The 22,530-nt window shown below is 36.4% G+C and overlaps 1 protein-coding gene across 9 annotated transcripts in view; it reads right to left on the bottom strand.

The window, feature by feature from the left end:
- Positions 1–22,530, bottom strand: part of SOX5 (SRY-box transcription factor 5) — a 1,093,182-nt gene that overhangs the window by 9,813 nt on the left and 1,060,839 nt on the right. For all 9 annotated transcript variants that reach the window (XM_065940365.1, XM_065940375.1, XM_065940347.1 and 6 more), the window contains 2 exons: positions 5,807–5,915; positions 3,070–3,243 (listed from right to left, as the gene is read on the bottom strand). In XM_065940365.1, the coding sequence (XP_065796437.1) occupies positions 3,070–3,243; positions 5,807–5,915 (283 nt within the window). The remainder of the gene's footprint in view (positions 1–3,069; positions 3,244–5,806; positions 5,916–22,530) is intronic.

The following is a 22,530-nucleotide window of genomic DNA, read 5'->3' as shown; positions in this document are numbered from 1 at the left end:
GAAAGAGAAGAGTAGCCTAGGGAGGAAGAATGAAATGGTCAAGACCTTGCAGTGGGAATAGGGCGTAGAGGAACTTAACATTGTTCTGGCTAACATGCACAGGAAAAAGGATAGTAAAAGATGCATCAATTCTCAAATAAGTTGGCTTCTAACTCTGTCTGAACTGGAATCAAAATATTTTGACATCTGATAATATAATTTCTCTGGAAGTATCATTGAATTCTAAACTACGTTAAAAAAAAATAGGGCCATCTCACTATTACATGTCTTTTCAAAATTAAGAATTAAAGGACTATTTTGACCCAGTTAATGCTTAAGCTCTATTTTATGACTTAGCAGTACAGTGGTTCAGTTTGGTGGCAAATGCAGTTTCCATTTTTTAAAAGTAGCTTCTGAAAGAAGTTAATCAAATGACAAGTTTGGCTTTGGTTTCAATGGCTTTGCAGGTACAACAACCATTGTTTGTAACAGTAATGCAACCCCCTAAACACACCAGATGAAAATGGGAGGACAGCATTTTGGATACCTTCAAAAGATGAAAACATCTCCTTGATTTGGGTGTGGTTGGTTGCTCACTCTGACCATGTACAAGAAGTAAGTCACATGTTATTTTCAAAAGACTAGCGTTCAACAATGAAAAAAGAATCAAGTACATTTAGGTATTCCTCCTGATAACATAAAGGAAGATTCAACCAAAAATTCCTGATGTTCAAAATGAAAAAAAAAAAAAAAAATCAATCTTAAAAGTGCTCTTTCCCTTCCTAAACCTGGCAGTACAATGAAAATGAAGGGTTTGAGCTGAGCACCAGTGTCATCTCCACAGGGTCTGTAATGAATTTGCACATTTTCCTCCAACTACTGTATATCTAATCAGAAAAAGATGTCCCCCATTCCTGATCTAGTGCCAAACAGTAAAAGGTGATTCCTTATGTTAACAATTTCAGCAGAATGGCTTATTAAAACCAGATTTTAGGGTATTATAAAATGCTTAGAAGCCCTTTAAAATGTCAACTAGGATCCCCAGAGACTACGTAAAATGTCAACCCAGCTCAAGCGCCTGTTTTAAGCAGAATGAATTAGCGGCATGCTGTCGGAGGCTGTTATCCAAAACAATCAGTAAAAAGGAAAACATCAAGCTTTCTTTGTACTTTTATATGAAATGAGCCATTCAGAATGATCTTGTGGATATTTGAAGATCATTTATTTGTTTGAAGCTATGACTAAATATTGAAGCCTAAGACCTTAGTGGATTTTTTTCTGCTATATCTTTAATCAGCACAATTTCATTGAGAAATCTTAATTAAATTAGGGAGCATTTTCTTTCATGCAGCCTATTATGATATGATCATATAGTTATATGATCATATAGTCATTCTAATATTCTTTCCTTCAAATCAGAAAGGAATCCTTATAGCCAGACATCTCTTTCCCATGAAGGTTTTTGCTCTATTTCTTAAATTATATCATGTCATCAAAACTGATGTTTCTATTATACCTGGAGTAAGGTTTTAATCAGTCATTATTATTTTTTTAGTATTCAGGCACATAAATTGAATGATATACAGACAAGTTAAACAGTCTTAGTTTTTAGGTTTCTTTTGAAATTTGGGAATTTCTAATGTGATTATAACTGATGTATTAAAATATGAGATAAGCTTACATAAAGTATTTTATTGTTTTATAGAGTTTTTCCAAATGAAACAGATATGGTATTTTTTAATGAAAAAATTCATATGGAAGGTAGAATATATAGTCATAGAAAGAAAAATAGATGAGAGATAGTAGAGATGCATAAACATGTTCATTTCCTTTTGTTCAGTTTCAGTTTTTTATTATAGATGGATACATATTTATGCATAAATAATCAGGTTTATGTACACATAAAGCTTCACATGTTCATATATTGAGATAAGTTTCATCTAAAGATCTCAAAATCATTTTGATAAAAACTGAGACACAAGTTTAAGCAGTAAATGATTTTCGTTTGTTTTTGTTTCATTAAAAATGTACACTGTGGACTGGGAAGCATCTATTACCATTGTTGGAAAATATGGGATCATAAAAACACATTACATGTTTAATAACTACTTTCAGAAGACTGATTCCTTAATGTAAAGAATCAAAGGCCACACTGAGCTACATGAGCTACATTAATTCCAAGCGCATGTGGATTTTAACAAAGCTTTAATAACTTTGACAAATTTTGTTACTTATTTGCCAAAGACAAAATGTGCTGATACAGTGTTCCTCTTCTATTTTTTATTATTTAGCTCTTAGAATTCAAAGAATAATAAAAATTTGCTTAGGCTGCTCAGAACCTAGACACTATGCTCTTGAAGGTGAAGATAAAGGGGGTGAAGAAGACAATGATGGTGATGTCAAGAGAACTGCGCCAAAGAAATGGAATCTTCCCATCCTTCCTTCTGAGACTTAAATTGGTGTATAATAGGTCTCATTCTAATCGGTCCTCTTTCCTCTCACCCAGTTTAGCTCTGTGCTCCAGTGTCTATGGATGTATTCTGTCATCTGTTAAGGTGAAAGTTGCAATAGCAGGAAAAGTCCATTTTTAAATAAAACTGAAAATACATGTAAGGTTACCAAAAGTAAAAACTAAATAATGCACACCCAACAAGTTGTGTCCTGACAACCTAAACTGGTTTTCAACTATAGTATTAGAACAGACATCATTTCTTCCTCCACCCCTGCCCCCAGGACATGATAAATTCTATGGTGTTTACAAAGGAAAATAATATATGGTCAATACCAATACTGAGAGTCTTGTATGAAAAGAACCTTTTCCCTTAGTCTTAGTACAAGTATTTTTTAGATTTTTAAAGAAGAGAAAATATTGCAACAACTAGTATAGAAACACAGAGAATTCGGGCATTATTTCTTGATGAATGTGGAATGCTTCATGGTCAGAAGAGAAGGCTCAATAAGGTACCTCTTTTTTAGATATGTAGAAAACATGAGCTGCTTAGCTTCCAAACCCAATCTCTTTCAGCAAATGCCGAGAACAAAACTGTACCTGTATTTCACACATCACTGAACCCTTAATACTCTTCTTACCCAGTATCTTGCTGATGTTGGAGTTGTGCATGTCAGGAAAAGCTTGAAGGATTTTCCTTCGTTCATCTTTAGCCCACACCATGAAGGCATTCATTGGACGCTTTATGTGGGGTTCATTGCTACCACGCCCCCTGGATTCTCTATAAATTCTTGATTCTGAGACTCCAGCACTTCCTAAAAACAGGGAACATTGCTTCACGTTAGTGTTAAAACTTTTGGCAATCCCTTCCTTGCGTTATTGTTTTACAGTCTATTAAAATATCTGAAAATTGAAAGCACATCTGATAATGGTACTTCCAGTTCTTGAGTCAGATGCTGGTTTATGAAGCTTTTGTGATAGGCCTTGTGGTGCCAAATATATTTGTATTTTAAAATTCATTTCTAGTATATTTTTCCTTCCTTTCAAAGGACTGTTCACCGTTCACTTTCAAGACCACACAAGAAACCATCACAAGAAAAATATTTGATGGGAACTGTAAGGAAGATAGTTGGGTTAGGTCAACAGGCATGCTGGTAGTGTAGAAATATTATGTCAAAAAGCTCACAAAATTGTGAGACACCAATCTATTCAGCAGAATGGGTGACGATGGGTACAGAAGTATCTCCGTTACCTGAAGACTGTCAGAACATAGCCTACTCATGCCCTTTTTCTCCCTCTGAGGCTATATAAATAAAAACACTGCTAAATAGATATTCGAGGTTAAAATACAATACAGATATCTCCTGTAATGTGTTTGGCTTTTCTTTGAAATTATTTGCTAGTAAATGCAAGAAATATGCTAATGCAGCAATGTTAGTCTGCTTCTCAAAAGATATATAAAATTGGTGGGAAAAGAACAAATGAATAGTTACATCACAATGATTTCTTAGGAAGTCTGCAGTCACATATATAAGGTGAAAAAGACAATATGTTCATTTTCCTGAATTTTCCCCCAACATCTAATTTATCCAAAGAGATCCATTGATAAATACATTTCAATCAGGGAGACTCAGGATGAAACACAGCCAGGAGTGATGCTGGAACCTTGAGGAGCTTCAGTCAGTCCTCTAGGCTTTATCTGACTTTGTAGAATGGCTTCAGCAGATTAAACTGCTTCCTGAGATACTTGAATTCAGGCAAAGAAAACAGGGAGAAGCAAAATGTAGAACTCTGGCACTAAGTTTTCCAGGGTTATCATTATAAAATATGAAAGAGACATATTCTGGTAGTGTGTAAAACTTTCAAATATTTTGGGGGCTTTGATTTGTATAACCAACAAAAGCACTGATTCTGCTTTTTTTCTTCCTTCATACTCCTTTCCCTGTTTTAATCTGAAGGAAGAGGAATTAACCAAAATGACCCAGACTTGAAGACCTTGATAGCAGCAAACAGAAAACACACCATTTTGGAGTTTCTCATTATTTCTCTTTCATAATATACTCTTTGGTCTGATGAAGATTGGAAAATATTTTGCATACAAGCATGACTGAATTTAATACATAACAGCAACAAACGTTTTGATGTTTTATTTTTTTTTTTCATTTTGATGTTTTAATGCTGAGTACCATGGGTATATTTTATCATGCTAATACAACTTAAAATTTATGAAATGTGTTATTACCAGTAAGTGTTGTTTTACTGGCAAAAATGAGTGCTAATATATGGTGACATCTTTCTAAAATGGGTTTGTAGCTAGCAAATGATCATCTGCACATCTGCCGTTTCTTGTTCTTACACCTTATAGCAACATAAGCCTTAAAATGAACATTGTGTGACTTCATCAAAGCTAAACAAGTTCTTTGCAAGTACTTAGATCAGGTTTCTCTTAGCTAAGCAGAGTAGAAGATGGAAGGAAATGTTTGGATTCAACAGGCTAGAAAAACACAGACTTTTTTTAGATATCCAATTCATTCAAATTTGGCCTCAACAGAATTATTGGTCAAATGCTCAAGCTTGGCTAGTCCCCTGGCTTCTCACTGGTTGGAACTGGGGCAGTCTTTTCTACATACAGGGATCTTCTGCTGTAGTAACAGAGGTGAGGACCATGCTCTTAAAATACATGTATGCCACCTGATCCGGGAAAGAGGTTCCCAATCAGTGCTAAGGGAAAGCACTCTTTTCCCTCTTTGCTGTGCTATTAGAATTAGAGAATGAATTTATTTAATGTCCCTGTGGATGTTTAGAACATTCAGAGATGATGTAGACAACAGAAGGCTCGAGGCACACGCGGGAAGTGTGAGGCTGCACAGTTTGAATTCTAGATGGGTTACAGATTGTAGGCAGGACACTTGACTGTATGGTAGATAGCATTAAGAGGGAAAGGATCCCAAATGCAGGACACTGTCCTGAAAATGTCCTCTGAGCTATGTATTCTGGTCAGGGTTTGACAAATGAAAACTTTAAAATGAGCTTAGGGATAACAGATTTCGGAAAAGTTTGTTACAGGTATAAGAAATACGGAAGTGAGAGGGGAAATGACTGACAGCATGCGCTTTATACTCATGCCATCTTGAATCCTAGACCTGCCCTTTAGCACTTACAGCTCTGTGGTCTTGGAAAAAACGACTACAAATTCCTAAGGGCCAATCTCTTTATCTGTAATAGTTATCTCACAGAGTGTGCTGGGGAGAACACGTGAACTCTTACTGTAATGATCAGGTACGAGGCGGCTGTCTGGTATAATTTTTAGTAGTTTTAATTGGCATTAAACAGACACTTCTGCATACTATTGGAATAGATATGAAAACTTTCACAAACCATCAGAATCTCCACTCATATTGAAATCCATCATGGCATGGCTAAATTTTCCTTCTTCATTCTGTTTAACTGCCAGTTGCTGAGTCAGACTCTCCAGTGTTGTTTTTTCCTTTAAAAAAAGAAATTTATAATGAGATCTCAGTCTGGAAATTATACTTATTCAAAGACTTTTTTTTCCTTCCCTTTGGGCCATATATGGGCCATGCTTGTAACAACTCTAAAAGTTATCTCCCCCCCCCCCACTTTGCGTACACTTGCTTCTGAAAGGGATGCGATGTTGATTTATTCACCCTTGCACATGCAGCACGTTACACTGAGGTAAGTGAAGCCAGTGATCAGTAGGAATTTTGAAGGAACTCTGATTCACAGAATCCCCTTATACAGTCTTGGCATTTGGGTTTGCTAAGCCGCAAGGATGTATGCTGGGATCCTTGGAGACAACCTTCCCAAATCACAAAATGTGCACAGAAATTTCATGGAAGCAACCTGTTTTTACAGCATTTGGAATGCCTCCTTTATTTTTAGCCAGACAGTAGAAGTATAGAAGTGGCATGGGGCCCAGAGAGAGTCTCCCAATAGTCAGGTGACCAAATGATAGAAACGTAATCCACAGTAGTGTCCTCTGGTTGCCGTCTCCCTAAATGCCATCTGCATCTCTCATGTAAGGGTAATGAAGACGCTTAAATATTCATTGCTAATTGCTTGTCAAGTCTCTGTACATTCGATGTGAGTGCCTGCTACTTGGACCACAATTTGATTTGGATTTGCTAAGCCAAAATATTGAGTTGGCGAATTATTTGAGATAACAAATATACCAAATTTAGATCTGCAAAGACATCAAGTCATTTGAAAGCATGCAGTGCTCGATTTGAATTCATGAGAACATGGCATCACAAAGTAAATTATTTTCAAGAAAAATATAATGCTTAATCTAAACCACATGAGATTTTTAAACTATTTTCAAGTTAAGTAATTTAAGCACAGAAAAGCATACAATAAAAGGTTTACAACTTTCTCTACCACTCTCCATCATTGATCTGAGGGTGATATGGCTACAGAACAGCTTTCAGAAAAGCACCTATTGGATTTCATAAAATTTGCCCAGGTTTCTTTTTAATTATGCACTTCATTTTCTCAGGAACACAGTCATGAATTACACAAATGAATCACATTTACTGCAGAACAGCTATAAAATGACACAATAAAATGTTCACAGAAAATAATCAACTATTTAAGATAATTATTACAGGGAAGGGACCCAAAGAATGTTTCTAACAAGAACCAAAAGGACATTGAAATTCTTCATACAGTACATACTTTATCTCTACAAAATCTCTGACAGTAGTACAACCATACTAGATGAAAAATTCTCTTAATTCAGTGGCTTTGGAATCCATGTCTCTGTTCATCAAAGCTGGATACATGATTTAATAGACAACATATTTTAAATTGTCAATTGATATACAATAGGGGAACTAGAAACAGAAGAGTTTATATCAACTTTGGTTCTATAAGATTATATGCTACTGACATTGAAATAAATTATATATTTAAAAACATACAGCCTTGCCCAATTTGTTTTGGGAATGAAAATGATACTTTCAGCTGCTTTGTATGTTCTGAATCTTTTTTGCTGAGAGTCTGATGTATATATTCAGCCAAGCCCAGGAGCACCAAGGACACCAGCTTAACAGGCTATCTTTATAGTAAATGTAGCTGCTAAAACAGAAGACAGTTACATTAAAAAAGAAAAAAAGAACAAACCACATTCCATCAACATGATATTAGAGTCTCTGGGTCAATGAAGACTTTACTATCTTTGAGGAATATATTGGGCATGGATTCCCTCTCAGGTTTTGATTAAAAGTGTATAGGACAATAATGCTAAATATTTTCTAGAGAGTTTTCCATTTTGAAGTAAAGTCTTTAAAGAAGAAACAGCAAAATGAAGGCGGTTGGAGTAAAAAAAAAGAATGAAATGTTAAATGACTCTGAAGATTCGGTATTCAGCTGTATGAATCTTGCACCATCTTACCAAGGAGCAAATGAGTAAAGGCCAAGCTAAAGGACTAACTTACTAAAATTAGTAAAGGCCAAGCTAGAAAGTCACAAGTAATTCTTAAAATAAGTAACCTCTAATCATCTACCTCTAAAGCACAGAGTGTAATAAAATGATTTAATTAGTTACCCCAAAGTGGAATTTATGATACTTAAGAGGATGTCAGTAGGAGACAGTGGAAGTAAACACAGTAAGCTGTACTTCTTTTGTGACCTTTTGCATAGTCATTTAAGCTAATTCTCAGACACATTAATAGGGAAAACGAGAGGTGACTGGAGGAATTGAAGAAGATGTGGTGTACCTTTAACTAAAACACCTTAAAATAATATGTAAATCAAAACGGTGACATTGCCACAATTTAAAAACTCTCACTGACAATAAATTCAGAAGACAGAAGAATTAAGGTAAGGGGGTATATCATAAAACCCATGAATGGTTATACGATAAATATATGGAATGTGTATATACACGTGTGTGTGTATCTATACATACATATATATATATATATATATATAATATGTATAATACAGTGGTTATGTAGTAAATAATTAGCTATACAATTCCAGATGAAAATTGATCCTGCTATAAAAGTTCATATTTAGTTCTTCTGTATACAGGTATCTATGTGTGAGCAAGATTCCAGGTAATATATTGAATTGCCAAAAGAATGACCTGGATTTAAGAATAGTCTTCAAAACTTTAAATTCAATCTATTCAGGGATATAGTAGGTGAATCAGCCAAATGATATAAAGCACAGATGTTGGTACACTGGGAAGATTCTTTTCATTCCATTTCATCTAATCCCATACATCCCTGGCAATCCCCTTCCCAAAGTGACCACCTGTGCACTGTCACGTGTAAACCTCAATCATTTTGATTCTAAAACTTGGGTTAAAGACTTCCTTTTCAAATGTGTGATTATTACTGATAAAGGTGATTCCCAACGTTATCCTAATGAAATTAATCCTTTCTAAATTTTTGAAGGCATGAGAATACCAGGCCACCTGACCTGCCTCCTAAGAAATCTGTATGCAGGTCAAGAAGCAACAGTTAGAACTGAACACGGAACAACAGACTGCTTCCAAATTGGGAAAGGAGTACATGAAGGCTGTATATTGTCACCCTGCTTATTTAACTTACATGCAGGGTTAAGTTCAGTTGCTCAGTCATGTCTGACTCTTTACATCCCCATGACTGCAGCACACCAGGCTTCCTGGTCCATCACCCACTCCCGGAGCTTGCTCAGACTCATGTGCATCAAGTCAGTGATGCCATCCAACTGTCTCATCCTGTCATCCCCTTTTCATCCTGCCTTCAATCTTTCCCAACATCAGGGTCTTTTCCAATGAGTCAACTCTTTGCATTAGGTGGCCAAAGTACTGGAGTTTCAGCTTCAGCATTAGTCCTTCCAATGAAAATTCAGGGCTGAGTTCCTTTAGGATTGACTGGATGGATCTCCTTGCAGTCCAAGGGATTCTCAGGAATCGTCTCCAACACCACAGTTCAAAAGAATCGATTCTATAGCACTCAGCTTTCTTTATAGTCCAGCTCTCACATCCATATGTGACTACTGGAAAAACCATAGCCTTGACTAGATGGACCTTTGTCGGCAAAGTAACGTCTCTGCTTTTTAATATTCTGTCTAGGTTGGTCATAGTTTTTCTTCCAGGGAGCAAGCATCTTTTAATTTCATGGCTGCAGTCACCATCTGCAGTGATTTTGGAGCCCAAGAAAATAAAGTCTGTCACTGTTTCCATTGTTTCCCCATCTATTCGCCATGAAGTGATGGGACCAGATGCCATGATGTTCGTTTTTTGAATGTTTTAAGCCAGTTTTAAGCCAGCTTTTTCACTCTCGTCTTTCACTTTCATCAAGAGGCTCTTTAGTTCTTCTTTGCTTTCTGACATAAGGGTGGTGTCATCTGTGTATCTGAGATTATTGATATTTTTCCTAGCCATTTTGATTCCAGCTTGTGCTTTATCCAGCCTGGCATTTCACATGATGTACACTGCATATAAGTTAAATAAGCAGAGTGACAATATACAGCCTTGACGTAATCATTTCCCAATTTGGAACCAGTCTGTTGTTCCATGTCCAGTTCTAAGTGTTGCTTCCTGACCTGCACACAGTTTTCTCAGGAGGTAGGTAAGGTAGTCTGGTATTCCCATAGAATTTTCCACAGTTTTTTGTGATCCACATAGTCAAAGGCTTTGGCATAGTCAATAAAGCAGAGGTAGATATTTTTCTGGAACTCTCTTGATTTTCTGATGATTCAGTGGATGTTGGCAATTTGATCACTGGTTCCTCTGCCTTTTCTAAATCCAGCTTGAACATCTGGAAGCTCATGGTTCATGTACTGTTGAAGCCTGGCTTGTAGAATTTTGAGCATCACCTTGTTAGCATGCGAGATGAGTACACTTGTGCAGTAGTTTGAACATTCTTTGTCATTTGCCTTTCTTTGGGATTGGAATGAAAATTGACCTTTTCCAGTTCTGCAGCCACTGTTGCATTTTCCAAATTTGCTGGCATATTGAATGCAGCACTTTCACAGCATCATCTTTTAAGATTTGAAATAGCTTAAGTGGAATTCCATCACTTCCACTAGCTTTGTTCATAGTGATGCTTCCTAAGGCCCACTTGACTTTGCATTTCAGGATGTCTGGCTCTAGATTGGTGATCACACCATTGTGATTATCTTGGTCAGGAAATTCTTTTTTGTATAGCTCTTCTGTGTATTCTTGCCACCTCTTCTTAATATCTTCTGCTTCTGTTAGGTCCATACCATTTCTGTCCTTTATTGTGCCCATTTTTGCATGAAATATTCCCTTGGTATTTCTAGTTTTCTTGAAGAGATCGCTAGTCTTTCCCATTCTATTGTTTTCCTCTATTTTTTGCATTGATCACTGAGGAAGGCTTTCTTATCTCTCCTTTTTATTCTTTGGAACTCTGGATTCAAATGGGTATATCTTTGCTTTTCTCCTTTGCCTTTCACTTCTCTTCTTTTCTCAGCTATCTGTAAGGCCTCCTGAGACAACCATTTTGCCTTTATACATTTCTTTTTCATGGTAGTGTTCTTGATCACTGCCTCCTGTACAGTGTCACAAACCTCCATCCATAGTTCTTCAGGCACTCTGTCTATCAGATCTAATCCCTTGAAACTATTTGTCACTTCTACTGTATAATCATGAGGGATTTGATTAGGTCATACCTGAATGGTATAGTGGTTTTTCCTAGTTCAATTTATAATGAGTTCACTATCTGGGCTACAGTCAGCTCCCGGTCTTGCTTTTGCTGACTGTATAGTACTTCTCCATCTTTGGCTGCAAAGAATACAATAAATCTGATTTCGGTATTGACCATCTGGTGATGTCCATGCATAGAGTCTTTTCTTGTTGTTGGAAGAGGATGTTTGCTGTGACCAGTGCATTCTCTTGGCAAAACTTTGTTAACCTTTGCCCTGCTTCATCCTGTACTCCAAGGTCAAACTTGCCTGTTACTCCAGGTGTTTCTTGACTTCTTATTTTTGCATTCCAGTCCCCTATAATGAAAAGGACATCTTTTTTGGTGTTAGTTCTAGAAGTTCTTTAAAGCCTTTATAGAACCACGCAACTTCAGCTTCTTCAGCATGACTGGACAGGGCATAGCCTTGGATTACTGTGATATTGAATGGTTTACCTTGGGAACGAAGAGAGGTCATTCTTCTGTTTTTGAGACTACACCCGAGAACGGCATTTGGAATCTTTTGTTGACTATGAGGGCTACTCAATTTCTTCTAAGGGATTCTTGCCTACAGTAGTAGATATAATGGTCATCTGAGTTAATTGGTCCATTGCCATCCGTTTTAGTTCACTGATTCCTAAAATGCTGATGTTCACTCTTGCCATCTCCTGTTTGACCACCTCCAATTTATCTTTATTCATGCAATATTGTGCTTTACAGCATCAGACTTCATATTTCAGTGTCATATCTTTTTGCCTTTTCATACTGTTCATATGTAGAGTACATTTTGCGAAATGCTGGGCTGGATAAAGCACAAGCTGGAAGCAAGATTGTCGGGAGAAATATCAATAATCTCAGGTACACAGATGACACCACCCTTATGGCAGAAAGCAAAGAAGAACTAAAGAGCCTCTTGATGAAAGTGAAAGGCGAGAGTGAAAAAGCTGGCTTAAAACTCAACATTCAAAAAACGAACATCATGGCATCCTGTCCCATCACTTCATAGCAAATAGAAGGGAAACAATGGAAACAGTGACAGACTTTATTTTCTTGGGCTCCAAAACCACTGCAGATGGTGACTGCAGCCATGAAATTAAAAGATGCTTGCTCCCTGGAAGAAAAGCTATGACCAAACTAGACAGCATATTAAAAAGCAGAGATATGACTTTGACCACAAATGTCTGCATATTTAAAGCTATGGTTTTTCAAGTAGTCGTTGTGAGAGGTTGTGAGAGGTGTACTATAAACAAAGTGATTGCCGAAGATCTGATGCTTTTGAACTGTGGTGTTGGAGAAGACTCTTGAGAGTTACCTGGACTTCAAGGCGATCCATCCAGTCAATTCTAAAGGAAATCAGCCCTGAATATTCATTGGAAGGACTGATGTTGAAGCTGTAACTCCAATTCTTTGGCCACCTGATGCAAAGAGCTGACTCGTTGGAAAAGACCCTGATGCTGGGAAAGATTAAAGGCAGGAGGAGAAGAGGATGGCAGAGGATGAGATAGTTGGCTGGCATCACTGACTCGATGGACATGAGTTTGAGCAAGCTCTGGGAGTGGGTGATGGACAGGGAAACCTGGCGTGCTGAAGTTCAAGGGTTGCAAAGAGTCGGACATGACTGAGCCACTGAACTGAACTGAAATAGAGGCAGCTGAATCAAAACGAAGGTAGTGAATTTCAGGTGGAGACCTGGTAAATGGGAAGTTGTTGAAAATAAGAAAAATGTTTTTGTGAAAATAGAAAAATACATTGATAGGTAGAGGTGACAATTTTACCAATTATACTCTTAGTTCCACTGGCTGATGAAGAGCACATTAGTCAAGAATCTATACAGAAAAATACCCCCTTCCCATACCCCCAGTCTTGGTTCTGGAACACAAATCAGTATAGCACTTATTCTGTAAACTGCCCTCTCAATGCTATTCAAACACTGCCCTGAAACTTACAAGATTCATTCATCTTCTCTCTTTTACTTTTTTCCTATTAGAAATAAAGCAAACAACAAGAAGAAAAAACATATTTAAAGCAATACTGGCCAAAATTCTGAACAGCCCTGAGGAACATCAGAATACAGGGTGTAAACAGATTAATGATTACAAAGAAGTCAACATGAAACAGTCCTGAGGATTTACAAATAATGATCAAACAAGATGACCCATATGCTTTCTCTCTTGGATAAAAACTTCCTATTGGATCACAGCTAGAGTTCCTTTGGAAAGATGAGTCCTTTCTGGCTAATCAAATCTTATACAACTGTGTGAGTTTACTAAGATCAAGGAGAAACGTTAGGTAAAGTCTGTTTTTACTAGAGAAAATTTTCTGATCCTATGTTGACTTGGACAAATATTCAAGTGAACTGTACCTAATCTACAGAAGAAAAGAAAGTTTTAGACAATATAGTTTCTTGGGGTCAGATGAATAACTCTAAAACTCATTATTCAAAGAACCATCATTAACGTGTTAATATTCTCTTAGGGAACTGGCAGCTGGTCTCAGGTTCTGTGACTTATCCAATAACTTGAATAATGGAAAACAGCACATGCACTGTTTGTCCATGACACCAGGCTATGGACAGGAATCAACAAGGAGAGCCAAGAAATAGCTAAAGAGATGTGGGCAATTAGTTGATTAGAAGTGGTCATTAAAGATCAGTGCTTTTTAGGCCAACAATATTCCAAATGGCAAAAGGGTACAGATCAATGGTTAAAGGACATATTTAAAAATACAGACAATACCCTATATAGAAAATAATGACTTTGGGATCAGGAACATGAGATAACTAAACTCTGTCATATACATTAGCCATACTACTTAAGACAATTAACCTCCCTGAGTTTCAGGGTCCTAATTTGTAAAATGGGGTTTTAATATATGATAGATACCTATTCTTAAGTTTAAAAAATGAAGAAGATATACTTTTAACATTACAGAAAAAGTAAATGAGAAAAATGGAAAAGAAAAAGATTCTTCCTAGAATACAAGAATTACAGGAATAGTTATTTCAATATGCATATTAAGTATCCTGCTGTGATTATGATCCTTTATTGTCCATAACCATAGTGGACAAATATGCATTAAAATGGAGATGCTTGTAACAACTCTAAAAGTTGTTGGGATTTTTCTTCTCCTGTGCATCATTCCTGACAATATATTTAATCATTTTTATTTTTCAGTTATTACTCAGGCATGATATAAGACTGCTGCTGCTAAGTCACTTCAGTCGTGTCCAACTCTGTGTGACTATAAGACTAGTATTATTTAAATTGAAAAGTACTCCTACTCTATTTCTTCAATTTATGTAGAAAACAACTAAAAATTCACTGTGTTTGTAAAGGCTCAAAGGCACATCCTTGTTGATATTTCATGGAGCAGTCAAAACAAAACAAAAGAAACCCACACAAATTGTACTCTAGAGGAAGTAGATATACTTCCTTAGTGTCCTAAGCCTAAACGGTACATGAGTAGATGCTTCCTCTATGACTCCTTGAAATTGGGATTTATAAGTGATGAGCTGTGCTCACCATCAGACAAACAAACACAAAGAGATGGGCTGTGGATCAGCTATCATAATGAACATCCCTGAAATAAAGCCCACAAAGCTATAAAACTCATAAAAAGCACATGCATGAAATGACAGAATAGAGTGTGGCTGTCAAATGTTGACTCAGTAACAGTTAAACCCCTTCTGGCTGCCCTTTTTTATGATCTCCTTCTATACTAATGGCACGGGAAGAAGAAAGAAACAAAAAAGGTTTTTAACCCTCCAATTATGTGAACCTCAGAGACCACCAAAGAAGATGAAAGATTATTTATAATGTCATAACGATTTATCAGTTGGAGATTTTTTTTCATCGGCTTAAGTAGAATATAAAGAAACAATGAACGTGCCTAAGACAACCCTCCATCTCTCAGTTTCACCCTTGTTTACTGAGCTTGCCATTTTCTAAAAAAAAAAAAAAGCATCCACCCTGTAATATAACTGCACAAATGGAAGAGAAAGCTTTGTTGTAAAAGCTTTACAACAAATAATGTACAAACATACACTCACACACACACACTTTTCGTCCAACACCAACAAAAATGCAATCTGAAGAAATTTTTCACTTATTTTGTTCTGGTAAAACATGAATTTCGCAGACACTTTGGTACTTTGACACTTTGGTATTCCTTAGGAATATTTTTCCATTCATTTTCTCCATCAGAGAATCATATGAATATATGAACTAAGGGATAGGAAAGGTTTATAAATATCTTTTGGTTTAGTTATCTAAAAAAAAAAGCCTTATCTAATCCTGATTTTTTCCCTTCCAAATTCAGAGATTCCTATTGTGAAGAAAATAATAAATTAGAACCCAAATTTTGTTTCCACAATCTAATTTCTTTTTGTGAACTCTGGAAGCTAGCTTTATATGTTTCTTGAAGTATAATCCTTGCTGAATTTCATAGAAACTTAGCTTCATCAGGAAATCTGATCAAAGTGAATTGTATTGGCAGATCAAGTTTTCTTAAGAAGTATTATGAAGCTGAAGGTAGATGAAATTGTTTTGAAGGAAATACACAGCTTCTATGAATTCAAATCTTAATCTGAATGAATACATTTCCAAGACAGAAAAATGACTTGTGGGTAAAATCGATGAATCCCTATTTATAATTTTTAAAGTGGGAAATTTATGATTGTAAAGTGGGAAAGATATTAGAAAGTTTAATATAATGAACTAATTCTGATTTTCATGAATAAAGAGAAAAATTGAGGAACAATGATCTGAGCACTTAATGTATGCTCTGGAAAAAGACAGAGTTGTTATTTGTTCAGGGCCCTTCGTAGAGGAGGTGGTGACAAGAAGCTAATACAGATTTATTAAGAAAATCTATGTTGTAATGCTCTAATTTCTTTTTCTACAAAAACTGGAAAACAGACTAGGGAAGCTCATGGCCATAATGTTTTGAAATTCAGTTCAGCTTTGGGTTATGTTCCTATCTATCAATATACTTCTTGTCTTCATGGAGAAAGTGCATAGGGCCTTACAAGAGAGAGTTGAAGAGGAGATCAACAATCTCTGTCTTTAACTATCTTAAGAAACTCCAGGTTTATGAAGAACCAAGACCTGCTGTTTGTGAAAAAGAGACAGGATTTGGCCATATGTAATAAAACAAAAGAATACTAACCAATGGCTGTAAGCTACCAAGTGAAAGAATATGAACCACTGAAGAAAGAGTTATATTAAAAAAAGATGTCTATTCCTTGAATTGGCTGTCTTAGGATGCAGAAATTTTCACTTCTCTGGAGGTTTTCAAGTATTGGCCATAAGACTACCTTCCTGGCAATGCAACATCAGATAATAGGTTGCATTAAAGGCCCTTTTCACTTTCTTTCAATTCTATGTTCCACTTGACTGGAATTGCTCAAACAAAACTAAAATATTTTGACAAATATATAAAGATATACATGTTTCTCCATCCATGATGATAATTTCCTCAGAAGCTGTTAATTAGTTTCAAAATGTAAAGGCACTCCATTTATAGTTGAGAATGCTATAGCCATTTTCTTGAATTCAAGGAAGATACTTCAAATTATGAAACAAAAGCTAAAAAAGATATGATTACTGAAATAAATTTGGTGAAGTGACTGTCCAACAATACTAAGATTTACATATTTAGGTACATGGTGAAGGACACAGTCTTCTGTCCAAATTCAACATTACTGCCATGTAGAGGAAGAAGTCACTGAGTGTGGAGGTGTAATGCACAGAAAAGCAAACTCAAAGGAATCCATAAGAAACATATAATTCACAAAGAGGGTATATATGAATAATATCATGGTAAAATACTGGTCGTTGCTTACAGGTCCCAGGGGTGGTTATGGTTTGGAAAGGAGAAGGTAGGAGAGGAAAAAACTAAGACCTAGGTTTCAAGTGTCAGAAGTCAGCCAAAGTCTAAAAACAAGAGTTTATTTCAAACCATGGTATATACAGATACTACGCACATCAAGTCAGATCTCAAGGGTTAATGTGAGAAAAATAAGAGGCCAACAAAGAAAAACAGAATTCACAACCTACACAGGATGTCCGGTAGGTGGGAGGGCTGCATAGATGTAAACACAAAGCTGGAATGAGGTCTGATGATAATTGTTCTATAAACAATGGGTAACTCAGTTACTGAGCTACAGAATTGTATAGAACTTTTTCATTTTTCCATTTCATAGAATAAAGTTGTAAAACTGTCTGCCTTCTTATGAATGTAGCCTCAGTAGCCAGTAGTTACTTCAGTTAAATAAATATAATTAGACTATTTTAAAGAGAAATGGTTTGGTTCCGAAATACTGGGTCTGACAAATAGAAACAGGCATAACAGGGTTATAGTTCACTTTTCAATTATCCATGGTAGTTTTAGAGAAAAACTTAAAGAGTAGAATAGATATTTAAAATCTCATTTTAACGAACAGCCAAAACTTCACATGTTTTATGAGCGCTGCTATGAGAAGCAAAATAAATAAGATTGAACATATTCTTTCTGTTTTCTGGCTCATTCTCAAAAGAAGGGGGCTGGTGTGTAGTGAAAAAAGGGAAACCTAGAAAGGGAACAGACACAGGAAAAACAAAGAAATGAAGAAAAGATACCGACAAAGGCTATGGAGAAGCTGGTTGCTAAAAGGATTTTTTTGTGTGATAAATCCTCAAAAATGTACTAAGTAATATACATGGCCAACGCTGGGGTACAAGGTAATCAAACAGGCACTGGCTTTCGTCTTGTATGTCTTCAGCATGGTCCATTAGAAGAGAGGCTGAAATTTGAACCAGAGGACCTTGGTTTAAAAACTGATCTACCACTTGAACTCCTTAATAATCTCACATCTCAAGTTTGTTTGTTTTTTTTTAATTTTTAAAACAAAGATATGAATACTGTCCTGTTTATACTATGGTACTAAACTGAAATTTAATGTGAAAGCAATTGGAAAAAGGTAAGATACAAACTAAATATATCAGTAGCCATTATTACTCCTTTATTAGCTATATACTCATAAACAAGTTTTATTTGTAAAAGAAAAGGTGTAAGTGGAAAGACTCAGTGGGACCCTTTGAAATAAATGCTAAACTCAGAATATTTTCCTTATAACTTTAAATCCATATTGTTAATGTTATTTGAGATAAACAACAAGAAAACACAATATATCTACTAAGTATGAGAATAACTGAAAAACAAATGGTTCTTTGATTAGTTCAGTGCCTAATGTTAAACTGTCTTAAAGACAACTATTTAATCTTGAGGCTAAGAAAGGGAGAGAGGGAGAAGGGAAGGAAAGGCCATTCTTAGTAGACCAGGTTTTTAAAAATAACATTTCTGGTCCAACAACAAAAGTGATTCTTATTTTACTTAGAAAACTTGAAAAAAATCAGAAATGTGGGTACATACATGTAAATTTACAACCCCGTCATCTTGGCATAATGATTGTTTATTCTTCTGGTCTTTTATCTGTGCAACATGGAAATGTACTTTAAAAATATCTAGATTATCTCCACACAGTGTTTTCAAATGTGCCTTTTTCAGGAATCTTATCGTGAGCCTATCCTCATATCCTTAAATGAATAGACAATTTCAATCATCAGGGAGGCCTGTGGGTGTCTATCTGAAAGCCCAATTTGGCATGCCCTGTGTGTCTCTTTTTATTGGACCATCCTGCACTAACCCCTCTACCAGAATGATGTAAAGAACACAAGACTCTCTGTTTGGAAACATGCACAGCTTTTCTAGGCTTGAAAATTAAACCATAAAAAGTTTACTAGGAAAAAAAAAAAAAAAACCTTTAAAAAGCTCCTTAAAAACTCACACCATAATTGCTCCCCACCAAGCGTGGGCACTTGCTAGCTGCAAGTAGTGGCACTGTGACAAATGTAGCAAAACTGAAAGCAGGCTATACTAAGAGAAAGAAAAAGTCTTCCACTGGCCATCTGTGAAAATAAGGCATGTGGCCATTAAATGCAGAGGCTGTAAATATACACAAACTCCATGAAGCAAATGGCAAAAAAGGACTAAACTTCAAGCTCAAACAAATCAAAATGTTTAATGCATAGTTACCACTGCTGGACGAAAACAGCTCTGATCTTTGCAGTCTGCAAACTCGGCATGTATTTCAATTAAATACCCCCAAAAAGAAAAGAAAGAAAAAGAAAGAAATGAAAAGACACAGAAGAAAACCATCTGGAACAAAAGGCTATAGACAGCCTATACTCAATTTCTAGAAACAAACAGCCCCTTTAACTTGCATCAGCCTGTCGAGAATGTCGATTGGAATTATTGAAAGGCTGACATATAGAGTGATGGATGGGTGATGACATAATACCTATTTGCCTTTTTGTCATGGTCTGTGAAAACTGGCTGCTCTGTGCTGATAATATTCACCAAGGGGTTTTCCTCTCCCCTCCTGTCCCATAAGAAGTGTTCCCTAGCTAAGACACTCAGAATTAAGAAGGTTTTATGAAAGAAAAACAAAAGAAAAGAAAACCTAACGATCAAATGCCAACTTGCATATAAAAAGCTGGTCTAGATTTTCTAATAATCAGTTGCCTAGAAAACAGTTCTCTATCCATTTTATATCCACATTTAGAGAGAATCCAATAATAAAAAGGCAAATATTCAATTTCAGATTTTGTGTATCTTTTAATTAAAGTTACAAAATAAATAATTGCATGTAGAGATAAAAATAATATATACTCATATTTTTATAAAGACAAAATCTTAATCATTTGTGTTACTTTAATTTATTCCCAGGTAAATTCTAATCAGAAGGTTTGAAAATCAAGGGACATTTTGACAAACACCCATGCGCACCCCAAGAAAAATCTCCTATTTTGTCCCACTGTTGCAATGATCTATCTCATTCTCTCCTGAATGATTTCCCTAACATGGCTTCCTCCTTCATGGGAGTTTTTCCTCTTACCACTGAAATGTCTAGCTCTAATGTGACTTCTCTAATTCATTTTAGCTAAAGGCAACATCTCCAAAAGCCATCCATAAATCATCAATTAATTGTAATGCCTGCCACTGAATAGAAAGGTGCGAGTTCCTCCACACTCACTTTTTCAAAGCAAACCTGTAATTCACAGTTCCTCACATGCCTTCTCCTTATCTAAGAGCAGAAGCATGTGTTAGATAATGCTCAACTAGATACACTGTGTCAGTTTCTGAAGAGTTAACACTGTTGGCCCCATCCATCAGCTGGCTAGCGAAGCATCAGGAAAGAATGATGGATGTAAAATTATTACAGGGCTGCCATCTGATACACTTACTGCCATTTGTAACTAATGCTGGGTCTGACACACTTTTTTTTCATTATTAAACATCCACATTAAGTCAACATTGGTCACTGTCATTTCATGTTCGGCACTCTGTTAAAGGGAAAGAAAAGGGTTGACAATGGCAGAAAAGAGGAGATTGTAATGGAAGAGTTTCAATGTGCCAGAGTAAAAAATATTAACTTTTGTTTAAAAGTCCATCCATGTTGTATGTGGTAAGGCTTCTTATGAATGTGACTGACAACAAATAGAGAAACTGATTTCATTATTAAGTAAATCATTATTTAAAATATACACCTTATTCACTAAATTTTCATCTTATTCTGTGGAAATCTGACAAGAATTTTCACTGAATCTCAGAAGGAAAAGACACTTTTTCATATATTCTTACTTGCAATTATTGATTAATGCATAGCATGTGCAGGTGTTTAGATTTCACACACACATCAGGCAATTAATGTTTGATGCATAAATTCTCTACCTTGAGACATATCTGTATATATTTGTATGTTTATTTTTCTGAGTGACATCTATTTTATATATAAGAAGTAATACAGAAGTTGGCCATAATATGTAGAAACTATGTGAATGAATATACACTCACTGACTTAACCTGGCTCCAAGCAATGTTTTCTTGTATGCATGCCTGTATGAAATTTAATTCCTTCTGAAAACGCAGACAAGGTATAAGGCCCTGGGCATGTAACAGAGAAGAGCGAAAGTAGGTAGACAGATGATATCAAATGTAACCAAAACAAACCAGCTTTGTGATGAAAATATTTGAAAACTTCGATATCATTTTTATAAAGTAGCTGTGGCTGACAATGGCCTTTTCCTACCCAAAAGCAGAGATGCCTGCTCCTTGGAAGGAAATCTATGACAAACCTAAACAGTGTATTAAAAAGCAGAAACGTCTCTTTGCCAAAAAGGTCCAGAGAGTCAGAGCAATGGTTTTTCCAGTAGTCATATATGTATGTGAGAGTTGGACTAAAAAGAAGGCTGAATGCTGAAGAATTGATGCTTCAAAATTGTGGTGCTGGAGAAGACTCCTGAGTGTTCCCTGGACAGCAAGGAGATCAAACCATTCAATCCTAAGGAAATCAAGCTTAAATATTCATTAGAAGGACTGATACTGAAGCTGAAGCTCCAACATTTTGGCCACCTGATGTGAAGAGCCAACTTATTGGCTGGGGAAGAATGAAGGCAAAAGGAGAAGAGGGCAGCAGAGTATGAGATGGTTAGATAGCACCACCAACTCAATGAATATGAGTGTGCACAAACTCAGGGATATAGTGAAGGACAGGGAAGCCTAGCCTGACTGTAGTCCATGAGGTTGCAAAGAGCTGGACATGGCTTAGTGACTGAACAACAACAACAAAGCCACTCTGGTCTTGCTTTTGGTCCCACCAATATAATCTTTGATCTTAAGATATCCCTTAGATGTGAGGGTGATCTGGCTGTGACCTCTGTCACCCCACTGATCTTCAGGGTTGACTAGCTGATCTGGCTGGCAAAACAGGTATTCCCTTTCCTGCCTCATGGCTCCATGTGCATCCTTCCTGGAACCGCAAGCTTGGTGGAAGAGGATAACCTTCCCCAAAGGGGAGGGTGCTTCTTCAGTCAGGGGTACACGAGAAGCTGTTCTTCCCTGCTAGAGCCTCCGAACAAGCTCTCAAGGTCCACTGCAGAAGAGAGTAGGCTAATCAAGCTTCCAGGACTCCAGACACACCTAAATAAGGTGCTATCTGTGGCAGTCAGCCTTTCTTTAAAAAAAAAAATATCCTTTGATTACAGGCAGGATAGGATAAGGTCTCTAATTCAGTCCTGGAAAATAAATTGTGATCTCTCTTCCTTGACCAGAAATGTGCAAATAACCCAGCTTTCCCCAAATGAGCCATTGACAAGTCAGCACGAAGGGTGCAGTGAAATATCCCTCTGTGAATGAAGAAGGAGCTTTAGTGAAGAGAAAACAACTTCTGAGTCTGCATGCCTTCAAGGGATAGTTGTAGGTGCATCATAATTTTGTGACGCTAAGGGAACAACCTAGATAATCATGATTTCAACCCTGACATTACTGAGCTGATGAACTAAAGCTACCAACCTCTGACTCCTGAACTTCATTATGTGCTCCAAACTAAGCATTATTTGCTGAAGC

The sequence above is a fragment of the Muntiacus reevesi genome, chromosome 1 (assembly GCF_963930625.1).
Source record: "Muntiacus reevesi chromosome 1, mMunRee1.1, whole genome shotgun sequence".
NCBI classification, from domain to species: Eukaryota; Metazoa; Chordata; class Mammalia; order Artiodactyla; family Cervidae; genus Muntiacus; species Muntiacus reevesi.
This window is presented reverse-complemented; position numbering and strand designations above follow the sequence as displayed.